The following is a 15,682-nucleotide window of genomic DNA, read 5'->3' as shown; positions in this document are numbered from 1 at the left end:
TATGTATTAATGTACGCTTCACGAGAATGACATATAAGGGGGCTGGATAACATTCCCAGTTTCCATTAAAAGCTGCTGAACTGGTGCTCTCAATTTTCATAGAATACTGTCAACACGTCTAATGCATGTCTGTCATGGATAAGATACTGAACTGTCTGTCTTCACTAATTTCCCTTCCCTACTCCTCTTCCTCCTTAATCTGATGCTCTGTCTCCTGTGACCTCTATGGGACGTAAACACTACATTTCCTTCCTTATGGGGCATTTTGTATGAAAAGTAATCGATCTAGTAGGCTGTTCGGATGAATAATAGTGAACAGAAATCATTGTGATGCTTAGTAATGAAAACAGGATATTACAATCTGTACACACATTTTCACAAAGTGAATATAATAGTTTTTACTCGGCGTATGAATCAACATTTTCCTCTTTGTTTTACGCGTTCGTACAGAACGATGGTCTTTCAACATTTAGCATTAGTATGTGCTCGGGAGTGGAGGTGCAAACAGTTGGTTCAATGTACACTGTATACGTTCTTTTTATGTGTTTGACAAACGAACGTGATGTCGTTTCCTGTGAGTGGAATGTGTTTTCATTGTAGTGGTAGCATGTATGCGTATTAAAAAGAATTATCTGAAGATCCGATAACGACGGAAAGATTCTGTTAAGCCGTTCATTGTTAAACAAAATAAAATGCCAACTGGTCTTGACTGTAAAAGGTTTTCCTGTCCACCAATGAAAAATCGCTCTCTACGAACATGTACAACCTGTATTTAGTATTAAAATCATTCTTTTCTTTGTTGCCACAACAATACCGACATCTTATGTTCTTCTGCAGTAAGATGGAAATGCCGTTTGGCTAGGGCTTCCCGTCGGGTAGACCGTTCGCCTGGGGCAAGTCTTTCGAGTTGACGCCACTTCGGCGACTTGCGTGTCGATGGGAATGATGGGATGAAATAATGATAAGGACAACACAACACCCAGTCCCTGAGCGGAGAAAGTCTCAGACCCAGCCGGGAATCGAACCCGGGCCGCTAGGTGTGACATTCCGTCGCACTGACCACTCAGCTACCAGGGGCGGACTGTAGTAAGATAACATTGTGTCAGGCATGGATATGACGCTGTCATCTGATGTTCCTACACAGCATTTGCCATTTAATTTTAGTGTAGCACATTTACGGACAGATTCCTTTTAAATCCTCTAAACTGCTTAGTTCGAATAATAGCTCCAGTGAAAGACGTCGTACGTGTTCGAGACCAACCAATTTCACCTCTTTAGAAATTATTCGCCAACGTTTAAGTACGAGTAAAAGTTTTCATCCCAAGCTAAGATTATCTGGAATATATTATCTTAAAAAAATATGTAGAATTTATTAAAAACAAGAAAGACTAGTAACAAGTGAAATGGGACTTCTACTTTTGACTCATATTCCTCGACATTTTAAAAAATTGCTAAGGTCGAAACAATCATCATGGTTAAGATATCATACAGAAATTTCGGTTTGTTTTCCCAGAATATTCCAGAATGTTCCGATGGCAATGAAACTCGACAACTGTGAGGAAGACTTTTATTGCATCAAGTCACGGGACCATTTACAGATACTTCCAGCCTTGTGAATCTGAGCACTGTAATACTGGAGGACGCACTCCCCCGTTGGGAATAATTAGTTCCTTCAGTGATCAGTCACCATAGCTGATCTTACCACTTAACTTTCAAATTAAAATAGCACCCACTGAAAACTATCGTATTACAAAAACCGTTAAGGGATCTCAACACTCTTTCAAAATTGGAAGAAAACAATGTGTCCTTTACCCCTCTCCTTGTGTTTTTCGTAGGCAATCGCGTACTTCGGTAAGGATCATTGTGAAAGTAAACTCATTCGACGTTATATTGGTAGATTATTACTAACTGCACTGGTAGTCTGGAATACTTCCACCACCGAATCCGTTGCTTCCACCTGCTTCATAAAAGTTTCACAGAGGCAGTTCCACCATGTACGAGTACTTTTTTGTTTTTCCCGTTTCACTGGATTCATTGATAGATGTTCAAAGTCAAAAGACAAAAATGAATAATCTAATAAGTAAAAATGAATGAAACATACCATAAGAAAGGCGAGGCATTACAGTAACATGCCTGATGTGCAACCATAATGTATGTACAACTTAGAATTTGTGTGACATGAACAAAACAGTTAAATTCCGCATATTGTCGTCTCACAGTTGACAAACGTTGCAGCGTGAGTGTTTTGACCTAGACCTTGAGCTACATTGTAACAATACACTGAGTCAAGGTTATTAAAACCACAGTTCCACTACCATCCTTATCACAACATATATGGGCGATTCTCGCTAACCAATAGATTGTGAACCGAGCTGATGATACCATAGACTGCATATACAGCGTGTTGTGCACTCTAGTTACTTAGTTTGTCTACACTGTTTCAGGTATGGTAACGACATACGGTTGCTTCTTTATGTATGAAATCAATGCTCACCATTTTTCATGAATTTTCATCTTTACCGTTAGTATTCTTTTGGGATTTGATTTAGGACGTAGACCTCGAACTAAAGAGCATCACTCCGAATTCGTAAAATCGTTAGCAAGCCACAGGATGTACATTAGTAATAATAAAATATTCTCGCTGTGCATATGTCGCAGGTTTTATGAGAATAGCAGTAACACAATACCTGTAATGCATGATTGATAAGTGCTAAATATGTAACTCAAAAACCCAAGAGTACATGACAGATAACGCCATGAATACCGAATAAAAAATGTTTTGCTCATCATGCCAAATTATTCAGGACGTGAAAATAAAGTATCGCTACAGAAGTGTAACTTCTGGTAACTTCTCTCATATAGCTAGTAATACTGTGTGTTTTCAGGAATTGTGACTAATGGTTGTAAACCAATTACAGTTTTACTCATACAGTGATAGCACCTTGATCAAAGATGTAAGTTTAATAAATATATATTTTATATATATTTTGAGACTCATGCATGTTTCCTAAAAGGCTTTCATGTATGAAATTTATTTTATATTGCTATCCTATATTGCATGGTGGCTTGTTTTACAGTTTCCGTTTATAAAATAGTTAATTTTTGTCATAGTTCGCTTGCAGTGAAACCTTTCATAAAGTTAACCCCTATTTGGATTATCTGTAAATGATGACTACGTAGCTTTCCTTTTGAGGAAACCCTGTTGTATATCTTGTGTGACATAGTTCGTCTATATTGAATGTACTGTACTAAATAATCACTACGCAACTTTTTAACAATGAATTATTCGTATGTCGTGGGCTGCAGCACTTTGCACTACGCTTTGGCCCTTTACGTACAAGTTGTGTAATTTTGCCGTTATGATTACTTGTTGCACAGTACTTTTGATGTTAAATTACCTTTTGTTAATTCTAACGTTACCCAGACGTGGGACCTATTACATTATTTCTAACTGACGTCATGCAGAGCAGACTGTCATCTGGTAGTACCTCTCACCACTTAGCGTTTCCGTTGTGTTCTAGGTATAGTCGTCAATAACTTTGTAATAGCCAACATAGCCTTAAACCATGAAACGATAATCTGCAGCATGTATCTGTTCTGTTCATGCCATACAAACTCTAAGTTGTACAGACATAACGCTTAAACATCTGGCATGTTATCGTAATGTCTCAACTTTCTTATGATGTATTTTATTTAATTTTACTTATTAGATGTTTTCATTAATGTATTTTGACTCTGGATTGCATCAGTCTGTATGAACAAAATTTTATGACATTTATTTTCTTACATAACATGGTACGTTCTTCTTGTGACAGCGGTTTAAATCATCGTGTGGGGTAGCTACCACTGCCTTCTTTTATGGGTACGTAATTTTTTTTTGTCACTCACTTTTTGTTTGCCATTCTGTTTTCGTAGTGCTTGAAGCCTATAACCTCGGAAGAAGGCAATTTATATTCCCGAAACAATCCACTAATTTGTTAACATAGCGATCTTGGCAAATAAATAAGTCTTCAAAAGGAGACTACAGTATAAACCGAATAGGTCGTGTGTTACCGAAGGAATTTGAAACACCCCCCTTATGTCCTTTATTGGGTTTTGTGTAATTTACCGAAGCCGCCAAACAATTATTATAATTATATGACCGTGTGCTTAATGGATAAAGGCTATCGGTTTTCCTACTGTGGTTTCGAGGGTATTTCAACCGAGTGCGGCTGTTCCGAGGCGGACTAGTTAATGATTGAAAGTTTATCTATTATTAAAGACCATAAAGTTTGCGATGTACAAACTGATACATTATAGATTTTCTATAATAACACACAAATTCTGAGGCAGTTGCTACCTTCGCCTTACACGTCTAATAACGGTTATATCTTTTTATTGGTTGCCGATTTTAAGTACTTCGTCACACGCAATGATGATGGTTAACATCCACAACAATCCTCAGTGCAATCCATGGTTGTTGCTGGCCGACGCGGTTGACGCGAATCACGTAATTCGGCACTTGTCACTTTTGTTTTCATATCACTTGCGAATCGGTATCGATGAGGGTCCACCCAACGACGATCAGGGGGACGCGCTCATTTGTCATACTGCGGTGAATTTTACCGTTTACAACTCACTCCACCACCATTCTTGCCCGTCTCCCCAGTGCCACTTCTCACTCGACATTCTCCAGTACTACTTCTCACTCGACACTAGTCTCACTACCTCCTGCAGCGCTCGACAATCGATTCCTGTCTGATATCGACCTGGGCGTCGGATACTAGCATCTATGTTCGTGAGATCACGGATCCCTTACAGATTCTGCTGGGCCTTGTCCCTTTACATAGTTGTTCCCCTAAGAGTCAAAATTCCAAAGAGTGTATTCCAGTCAACAGTCAAGAATACCGTTTCTCCCTTTTTTTTTTAAAAAAAAGGCATGGGATTATTATTGACTGAAGCGTCTTGAGTAATGTAGTACTGTGAGGTAGCAACATTTCGAATATTATAAAGCCACGAGCAGTACTGGGTGCCTGGGCCAGTATGACTTGCTTCATTGACATCGCACCGAGTGAGGTGGCGCAGTGGTTACCACACTGGACTCGCATTCGGGGGACGACGGTTCAAAGCCACATCTGGCCATCCTAATTTAGGTTTTCCATGATTTCCTTAAATTGCTTCAGGCAAATGCCGGAATGGTTCCTTTGAAAGGGCACAGCATATTTCATTCCCCATTCTTCCCTAATCTGAGCTTGTGCTTCGTCTACATCTACATCCATACTCCGCAAGCAACCTGACGGTGTGTGGCGGAGGGTACCTTGAGTACCTCTATCGGTTCTCCCTTCTATTCCAGTCTCGTATTCTTCGTGGAAAGGAGGATTGTCGGTATGCCTCTGTGTGGGCTCTAATCTCTCCGATTTTATCCTCATGGTCTCTTCGCGAGATATTGGTAGGAGGGAGCAATATACTGCTTGACTACTCGGTGAAGGTATGTTCTCGAAACTTCAACAAAAGGCCGTACCGAGCTACTGAGCGTCTCTCTTGCAGAGTCTTCCACTGGAGTTTATCATCTCCGTAAAGCTTTCGCGATTACTAAATGATCCTGTAACGAAGCGCGCTGCTCTCCGTTCGATCTTCTCTATCTCTTCTATCCACCCTATCTGGTACGGATCCCACACTGCTGAGCAGTATTCAAGCAGTGGGCGAACAAGCGTACTGTAACCTACTTCCTTTGTTTTCGGATTGCATTTCCTTAGGACTCTTCCAATGAATCTCAGTCTGGCATCTGCTTTACCGACGATCAACTTTATATGATCATTCCAGTTTAAATCACTCCTAATGCGTATTCCCAGATAATTTATGGAATTAACTGCGTCTCTAATGGCCTCGTTGTCGATGGGACGTTAAACACTAATATCCTCCTCCTCCTCCTCTTCCTCTTCGCCATCGCCGACGTGCAGTGGAGGGGCTGCAGGTGAGAGTGTGACGTCACGTGTTGCAGGCATCCCGGAGCTGAGCATCCCGGCGTGCGAGCCGCTGCAGATCCAGCAGCTGGTGATCAACCAGGGCCGCGGGCCCGTGAGCGTGCGCTCCACCTACAGCGGCATCCGCGTGCGCGGGCCCGCCTCCTTCAACCTCAAGAGCGTCAAGTGAGTTCCTACTACTAGCAAACTCTATTTCGACCTGATCCTGAACTTCGTTCTCTCTTGTCTCGTGTCAGAACGATGTGCAGCGATAAGCAGTAATGACAAACACCTAAAATGTTAACAAGTTGTTTGTACATTGCCGGCAAAAAAGATAGTGAGCCAGATCGCTGGTCGATCATCAGCGATCGGCTTGTTATCTTTGGCGCGTCCCCGGGCATGAGCATCTTTGCTTTTTCGGCTGGGGCGCACGGGGTGGCGAGAGGCAGTCGGTTTGGGGCGGCCGGTGAGACTGGCGGAGTTGTGGCTCGGGCGTAAGCACACGTGTGATGTCTGTTACGCTGGGGCTGTCAGCTAATCGTGAAACCCCTGCGGCGGTTACTGGTTGCTTGGAAGGCATTTCATATAGACTGTGCCAAGCCTCGCAGTGAGAGGGGAGTCCGGAGTTGGTGTTGGCCTAGATGTTTATACAAATTGAGATGCCTGTGTGAGAAGCACGGCGTGCCCCTGTTGGTTTCTTCGTCCTTCTGGCAGCCACCGCAAGCGGATGTTCGGCCGGAATGTCTACAGTTTGTGGTGAGTATAGTGTGAACAAGTTCTCGTAGGATGTGCTCCCAGCCTGACTCTTAGCCTGTGTTATTTGTGGGTGCCGACCACTTGTCTGTAACTGCTTCCGGGTGTCCTGTAAGATTTCACAGCAAACAGTGTTTTTGTGGCATTCTGTGTTTCTGGCTCAGCCTCCGCCTAGAAATGGGAAAGATCTTTTGCAATTCCTTAATGCTGTGATTTAAACATATAAAAATTGTTCTTTCAGAATAGCGCCTGTTTCTTTGGGACACTGCAGTTCAAACAGGAGTGGCGTAATGTTAATGAGTATTTGTTATTCGTCAAATGAAGTGTATTTAATGTCTTTCAGTTTTCTGGGGCACGCAGCTGTGTTATTGAACTCATTTTGAAGTGTTCTGTCGGGTGAATGACTGCTCCCCACTTCAGTGTATTCTTTTGAATAGTATTGTAACGTTTTTTGGATATTTGTCAGTGGGGTGTATTGATTCAATTTTGTTTTTCTCTTTCTTTTGAATTACGGTGAATAGTTTAGTTTATCTGATTATTGGCTTAACCCGCGCTTCACGCGCTAAATCAGATGATATTGAAACTTTTTTTTATTCCAGTTTAATGTCAGATAGATTCAAATGCAACTTCATTTATGTTATTTGAAATAAATGTGTTGGATTGACCCTAATGAATTATGTGCAATCGAAGTAAGGGACCCAGTCCTTCGTAATGCTTAACAGTGGCGTGTGGTTCGGGTTGTGAGCCCCGTGCTTGGACCAAACAGTACGCCCTATTAGAGGCTTCCAATTCACTCAAGATTTGTTGCTGTAACAGTGCAAATGGAGTACATGAAATGATTACATTTGCAGATAAATAGCACAAGCGACTCTCAGGTACTAGGTGTCAACCCGTGCTGAAACACCCATATTAATACGTGGTGTAGCCTGCACAGGGGGCAGTGAAGGCGCGACTCTGGCATCCAGTCGAACGTGCAGATGGCGAATACTGTCCTGGGATACGTTATACCACGCCTGCTCGACCTGTTCACGTAGTTCTACAAGAATTGTTGGCTGAGGAGTCGCAAGAGTCACTTCTCGTCGCATCATATCCGACATGTGCTCGATTGGAAGCAAGTCTGGGCGTTGTGCCAGCCAGGGAAGTTGCTGCACATCTTGCAGAGCACGTTGAGTTTCTTAGACTGTGTGTGGGCAAGCACTGTCCTATTGAAATAACATAAATCTTCCCGTTACAAGAACGGCAAACCAACGGGTCTAACAACTTCCTGCAAGCACCGAGCGCTGGGTAGTGTCACCTCCACGAACGAGACCTGTAGCTTATCGCACCCCAGGTCAAAAGGCCTGGGACGGGGGCAGTGTGTCTCGGACAAACGCACTCTGCTAGAAAGTGCTCTCCAGGTCTACGTCGTACTCGCAAAAGACCATCACTTGCAAACGGCCAGAATCTGCTTTATCACTGAAGACCAAGACTCGCCATCCCGTCTTCCAAGTGATCCTGTAATGCCACCAGCTGACCCGTGGACTTCGATGCTGTGACGTTAGTGGGAGATGGGCTAGAGGTGTGTTTGCCAATAGTCCCACTGCTAACAGTTCATGTTAGCACGTATGGGTTCACAAGTCCTCTTATATAAGCTGTCGTAGCTACAAGATCTGCCACAGCTGCTGTCACACTAAGACGGTCCTGGGGTGCGTCTGCAGAGGTCGTCTACAGGTTTGAGAATGATCACATGACCAGTTACCAGCGTCGTTGCACAACTGACGCAGCCTTCCAACTTGTGTGGCAGTTCTCCCAAATGACTATCTCGCCACTCGGAAGGCCACAATTTGCCACTTTTCAAATTCGCTCAGCTGGTGTAGGAAGCACGAGTGCATCTCCATACTGTGGATACCTGCTTGTTTCACACGTTTGCAACAAACTGCACCTTCTGGCTGTGAGCGTTCCCTATTAAAGTATTGACACAGATGGCGCTTTGTTACCTATGCCGCTCCGCTATCTGTTGGCAGACAATGTTGAAGCTATTATCCGTGCATATGTTGTAATCGTATCGAAATCGACGTCGTGTTTCCAGGTGTACTAATTCTTTTCCTGCAGTGTATTTCCATTGAACTAGAATTAATTTATTTCTTTTCGATTTGTCATTTAATAATACGTTTCCTAGTGTTCTATGGGACGTCAAAACATAGCTATGCATTCATGTTTTCATCACTGTCATGCATGGTAACCGATTTATTACCTGTGAAATTTGAGCTTCCTGCCTTTCTCTCCCGGCGTCCTTCCTATGTCACTATCCATAACACAGATTCCTACACCTCTTTCCCCCTCCGCCGGTGTGCCCCAAGGCTCCATCCTCTCCCCCCTTCAGTAACTTTTGTACACGGCGGACATGCCGCCGCCGTCACCCCCCGTCCACCTTCTCCAGTTTGCCGATGACACCGCCTTCCTTGCCCTTGCCCCCACCCTGCAGCGCTCCCAACACCTTCTCCAATCCCATCTTGACCGGTTCACCGCTTGGTGCAACCAGTGGTTACTCAAGGTCAATTCCTACAAAACCCAGGCGATCATTGTAGGCAAAACCACCCCTTCCTTCCGCCTCCTTGATTTCTATCTCACCATCTATGGCCGTCCCATCGCCCTCACTCCCACCCTTAAGTACCTTGGCGTCACCCTCGACCGTCGCCTCTCCTGGACTCCCCATCTCCGGACAATCCAAGCCAAGGCACGCTCCCAACTCCGTCTCCTCAAGCTCCTTTCCGGCCGTACGTGGGGTCTGGACCCCTCTACCATCCTCCACACCTATAAATCCCTCATCCGCCCTATCCTTTGTTACGCCCATCCGGCCTGGATCTCCACCCCCCCCACCCTTCATAAATCCCTCCAAATCCTTCAACGCTATGCTCTCCGCCTTGCCTATCGCATCTGTCTCCCCTCCCCCACGCGGATCCTGTACGATCTCATTCCCTTCCCCCACCTCCTCCTTTTCCTTGAAAGGATACGGATCTTTTACACCTCCTGCAAACTCGATCCTCCTCATCCGCTTGTCTCACGCATCCTCTCCCACCCCCGCCTGTTGCCGCACCTGTATTCCCACGTATCACCCGGTCTCCATCTCTCCACCCTCCTTACCCTCTCCCAAGATGGCTTCCACCAGCTCCCCCTCCCTGATGATGTCCTCCTTCCCTCCATCTACCCCTCCTATCAAATTTGATCCTCCCCTGCCACTTCCCATGTCCTTTCCTTTAGGCACCCCCCTCCCTTCCTTTTCCTTTTCCCCCATCCCCTCCCTCCACCCCTCTTCCCCTGGGCTTCCCCTCCCCCTTCCTCCCTTCCCCCTGTCTCCCCTGCGCATGGCATCTGCTCTCCTCTCTCCCTCTTCCACCCCCCTCCTCCACTCTTGGCAGGTCCCCGGACTCGTACACGGTTAGTGAACATTCGCGCGCCAGAGATCAACGCCTCGTGTTCTGTGTGTGCCGTCGTTTTGTGTTTAAGTGGTTCAGTGTTATTCGTTTTGTGCACCTACGTTTACGTGTGACAATTTTCGTTTCTGTCTGTGTCCAAGTGTCTGAACAATTTTATCTTGGACTCTACGCCCGTGAATGGCACCTTGTATTTTAAAAAGTGTTTGTCTCCGTTTATATGTCTATCATCTTTTTTCTCTAATTGTCTTCATTGTATCTTTGTGTTTCTCTGCGGCCAAAGAGCGGCGTAGCATGCTGCTGCAGGCCTGCCTGTATACAGGTTAAAAAAAAAAAAAAAGGAAAGAAGAAAGAGCTTCCTACGACCTGTCCCTCAAAAGGATCCTATATGATATCATCCGCTACCTTTTCCTCGAATACATCCGAACCCTGTACATCGTCCGCAGACTTGATCTTTCTCTCATCCCCTGGTGTCTCCTATCTTCTCTACCCCTCACCTGTTGCTACACCTTCACCATTGTATCCCACCCTCTCTCCACCTCCACACCCTCTACCTCCTTTACCAACACAACTTCCAGTGCCTACCCCTCCCGGATGATGATCTTCATCCTGATATCTACTCCCCCCTACCATCTCTAATCCCACCTTCACCCATCACCCCTCTCCAGGGCTTCCCCTAAGCGGTTTTTCCTCCCTCCTATGCCTCCAACCTTTCTGGCGAACCCCTCCTGGCTTACTTTCCCTCTCCCACCCCTCCCGTCCCCTGTCCCTTGGTGCGCCTCACCAGCCCATTTATTCATCCCACGATTTCCGCCCCCCCTCTCCCGCTGCCCCCTCCTGTCTCTTCTCTTCCGTCCTCTCAGGGCTCCCCTACCTCAGAAGGTCCCTCCTGTTTCCTTTTTCATGGTTTCAATCTTTGTTGTGTGTGTTACGTCATGTGCAGTGTTTTTAAAATGCCGTCGTTTGGGTGCTGATTTTAATACTGTGGCATACTTTTATCTCGTGCTTGTGACTCCAATGTGTTTTAAGTGCATGCGCATCGTTAAATGTGCTTTTTATTTTCATGTGGGCCTTTTTAAAATTGTATCTCACAATGAACGTCTGTCAGATGCCGATATTTCAGAAGATTAACACACCCTGTCTTTTTCAAGGTAATAAACGAAACGTGAGATCGATGTGGTTGGCAACTTAATCCATTGGTGGAGAAGGCTACGTCAAACCTGAAACGGAAGACAGTGTTTGTCAAAAGATAACATACACCGAAAGCAATAATCGCCCCAACACAATAAAAGAAAACCAACACTAAATGTTGTCGTAGTTGTCACCGACGCCGTCTCTCGTTTCATTTGTGCCTTGGAAATGACAGTGTTTTCATCTGTCGAAATACCGGCGGTTTTCGATGACGTTATCTGACTGCATTCCCGTAAGTTATCTTACTTAGCTTAACAGTATCTACATGCCACATGGACAGGACGGTAGCCGATACGATACTACAAATGCGAAATGTCATTCATGAGGAGTACCAAGATTTTTATGAAATTTATACTTATGGTGGAAAATCTCAGCAGACAAACAATGTAGGTTGTGTTATTTTCTACCGAAACACTGCGTACCACCTACAATTTTCTCTCCTCAAACAAACGTCTCTGTCTTCTCAGCAAAACAATTTACCGTTCGCAGAACAAATATTTGTTCTAGAACAATCTCACGGAACAAGTTTATAATCGTATTAGATAGAGTATGCTTCAATTACGCAACATGATACAGCACCTTATATACTTCTGCATATCAGTTAAGAAGTGGAAGAAAACAAGGTAGTTGGCTAGCAGGCAGAATTTATGTTGTAGGAGCCCCACATGAGAATAATGTTCAATAAAAATATGATCAAACTAGAAAAAGAGCCAATGATCATGTCAAAAAAGTTATCGACGAATTGAAATTAAAAGTTTCGTTAAAAAATTAGACCTTCAAGAGTGGGAAAGTGGGTGGAAGCAGTCTAAAATTGGAAGCGCACAGGCAGATATTCCTCGAAAACGTTGATGTATTTAACGTAAAGGAAACAGAAAACAAACTTCGCCAATATGGACGAGATTCAGCTGCGGTAGTTTTCTTAGTCATTTACGTCGAATCTGTTTAACTGAGATCCCTTGATGTGAGCGTGATTCTACATTAACGGAGATTTAAATTATGTACTTTTCTACCGGCGTTAGGGCAATCACCAAAAAGATCTACTGATCCTTTTTGTGAAACATGGCCATCAGCTGCCTACTGCTGTCGACTATTTGTTTTCCATGGACATTACGAGTGTGTATAGATTATTAGCTTTACTTTTGAGGTAAAGTAAGACATTTATTTAAACAAAACTATAGTAAAGTATGGATAGAATATCTTCTATTAGTTTTTAAGAAACCCTTTAATACGTAGATGATTGGGTGGTAGTATGAAGAAATGCCGATGTAAGTAAATAACTACTAGGAGGGCTGTTCGGAAAGTGTGATACGATCGGTCGCGAAATGGAAACCACTGTGAAAATTAAAAACTTTTTGTTTGAAACAGCTCGTTGTCTGTGCCAAAATATTGTCTTTATAGCCGGCAGATCATGTGAGCAGAGATGAAACGCAGGAGGAGCCAATTACCGAGTGTATAATGGGCTATCAAACACTTCCTATCAAAACGCTGCAGGAGCATCTTCATTGCCTCTGCAGAGAGCGTCATTGAACTATAATGAAGAAGGAAACACATGACAGTTACGATGTGAGGCGTAGACTACATGACATCAGGCGAAATCTCTCATCAGGCCCTCAAAATTGTCGGGAGGAGCTACTTATCTAGGCATCTTTACGTGCCCACAATGCTCTCACAACTGAAAACTGTGGCGTGACGCGATCGACTAGAGACACAGCCCAACACATCTGTGCAAAGCTTCATCGGATTTTCACTGTTGTTTCCATTTCGCACGCAATCGGACCTTATCTGCCGAATAGCTCTCATACAGGCTTTGATTTTAGAGTTGTAGCCGGTTCATCATGAACAAAGCATGGCAAGCTATAAGGTTTTCCAAGTATATCTAATATCCATAACTTCTTGAGTATGAGAAAATACACTGGTATGTATAAGCTAGCGTAACTTTTACTTTTTGAGAGGTAATTGAACCAAATTTTGTACATGTTTTCATTATGGTATTGGCAATTATCCGGATTTTTTTAGATTTTTTTATTTTTTTTTGTAAAATAATTTGAACAGGACATTGCTGGATTCAAGAACACGTACTATCAGATAAGGAATATTTTCTCAAAGTTTACTTATCTCCTTCAAAATATTGTACGTGTTCTTAGTAATTGATAAACAGATCTGTGTACCAGTTTAAAAAATCAGTCTTGGAACACTCGCAACATTTTTTTTAAAATTTATATGTATGATACTAAGCAATTTTTATTTCGCAAAAAATTTAAATAAATCTGACAGTAATGAACTTTGAAAAATTTTGTACCACAGGATTTGTATTACATTATGCAGAAAGTCAGAAGCAAATTTCACCTCTGCAATGGTCCAATAGAAAATGTTCCTTACACATTGAAAAATGAATGTTGCGAGAAATGGAGGAACAAGATTTTTGTTAGTATCGTGCCAAAAACAGATACACAAAAGTTTATTTAATGGGAATCCACAGCTAAAAGCTTCATTTTGAATATAACTACCTTGCATCTGTTTGTTTACTTTATTTCGATAACACGACCGATTTCGTAACCTTAGTGACATCATCAGGTGAAGTCAATTATAATGTGATGCAGGAGTGCGTTTGATATTAAACCTTTCGCCCAATTTCTAGAATTTTATTTCAATCTACAAATCATGTCGTGCCCCATGCTAAACTAATGTAGAATGGAGGCCAGTAGTTGGAACCATGTTCTAGTGGATCGTTGTAATTGACTTGACTTGATGATGTAACTAACGTTACGAAACCGGTCGTGCTTTTGAAATAAAGTAACTACACAGATACAGCGGTGGTTTTATTCAAGAGAAACAAGTACGTTAATGTCGGTGATAACCATACATATGGTCTTTTCGGACTTTATGTAGCTCTTTTCTTCTGCAGTGCCATTTTGGCAATATCTTTCATCGACCGTCAGAGCTAGCAATACGCACGCCATCGAACTTCTTCAATAGCTTTTCAGTGGGGGAAACCTGTATCAAATACTAGTCTCGTAATGGTCTTGATTCTTATAGTCTTACCATCACTGAACATCAGACAAAGATGAGCAAAATTTTGTTTTTGTGCATCTCTTCTAAATGATGTTATTAAAGGTTTCTTTTGGACTTTGTGTTCCACCTGAGGCGCATATCTTCAATAAGTCGTAATTAATCACGTCGTAAATAGGCTGACAGCCTTCTATAGTCTACGTATGTCTTCTCTAATGGCAGGAAATAATAAAACATCGCAAACAAGGCCAGAGTCGTGTAGAAAAGAGGGGCTTGGTACTGCGCGTTGGTAGAAACAAGATGGCTTCTACATCATTCTAGCAGAATGAAATTCTGAGGATTAGAGACAATATTTTCATAATGCTACCAACAAACGTTTTTGAACAATTTTACATACATCCCCCCTTACGGTGAGATTCCGATTGGACTTGTGATAATTGTTTTTATAATTTAATTTTACATCAAAATGCATTACGTAACCCGGGGAAGGATCTCCATTTTTATTTGCAAGAAGAAGTTATACGAACGCTTACCATCAGTGATTCATGCAACGTGCCGTTCTCGAATGGAAGGGGCGGCAGTGGGACCTGATGTACCCTCCGTCACACATACATCAAAGAGGCTTACGTACACAGCTATAGATCTAATGTGAATATTAACTTCCTAGATCATTTAGAGATTGTCGATGTTCTTTCTTTTTGGCGTAACTTTTCGGGAGCCCTGTGTGTCCAGTAGTCCCAGTTCTGCTTCTCTATTTATTTAAGAGAGTTAAAGGTCTTTTTACTTTGATCAAAACACCAAACATTAACAGGGCCGTTGCAGCTTAAGAAAAGTGTGAAAAAATTATAATGAAGAAATGAAGTAATTAATTGGTGGGCTATCCGTTAGCCAGGAGCTGAGAGTTAACACCTCGTCTTGCAGTTCTCTACATGCACATATAAAAGATGACATTAGCAGGCTCTACACAGACGATCGTAGCGTAGGCAACACTCTTTCGCTGTACACTCTGGGATGATAATGGCGCTGAAACAGAGGATGACACGCGTAAAGCTGAAACACTAAACACCTTTTTCCAAAGCTGTTTCATAGAGGAAGACCGCACTGCAGTTCCTTCTTTAAATCCTCGCACGAACGAAAAAATGGCCGACATCGAAATACGTGTCCAAGGAATAGAAAACCAACTGAAATCACTCAACCGAGGAAAGTTCACTGGGCCTGACAGGATACCAATTCGATTCTACACAGAGCACGCGCAAGAACTTACCCCATTCTAACAGCCGTGTACCGCAAGTCTCTGGAGGAACGGAAGGTTCCAAATGATTGGAAAAGAGCACAGGTAGTTCCAGTTTTCAAGAAGGGTCGTCGAGCAGATGC

General features: G+C 43.0%; 1 protein-coding gene across 1 annotated transcript in view; it reads left to right on the top strand.

Annotated features, from left to right (window-relative positions):
• Positions 1-15,682, top strand: part of LOC124594386 (circadian clock-controlled protein daywake-like) — a 66,662-nt gene that overhangs the window by 17,312 nt on the left and 33,668 nt on the right. Inside the window, exon 3 of the mRNA XM_047132755.1 lies at positions 5,981-6,128. Coding sequence (XP_046988711.1) covers positions 5,981-6,128 — 148 coding nt within the window. The remainder of the gene's footprint in view (positions 1-5,980; positions 6,129-15,682) is intronic.

The sequence above is a fragment of the Schistocerca americana genome, chromosome 2 (genome assembly GCF_021461395.2).
Source record: "Schistocerca americana isolate TAMUIC-IGC-003095 chromosome 2, iqSchAmer2.1, whole genome shotgun sequence".
In the NCBI taxonomy this organism is placed as follows: domain Eukaryota; kingdom Metazoa; phylum Arthropoda; class Insecta; order Orthoptera; family Acrididae; genus Schistocerca; species Schistocerca americana.
The sequence above is the reverse complement of the archived record's forward strand: the minus strand, read 5'-3'. Positions and strand labels throughout refer to the sequence as shown.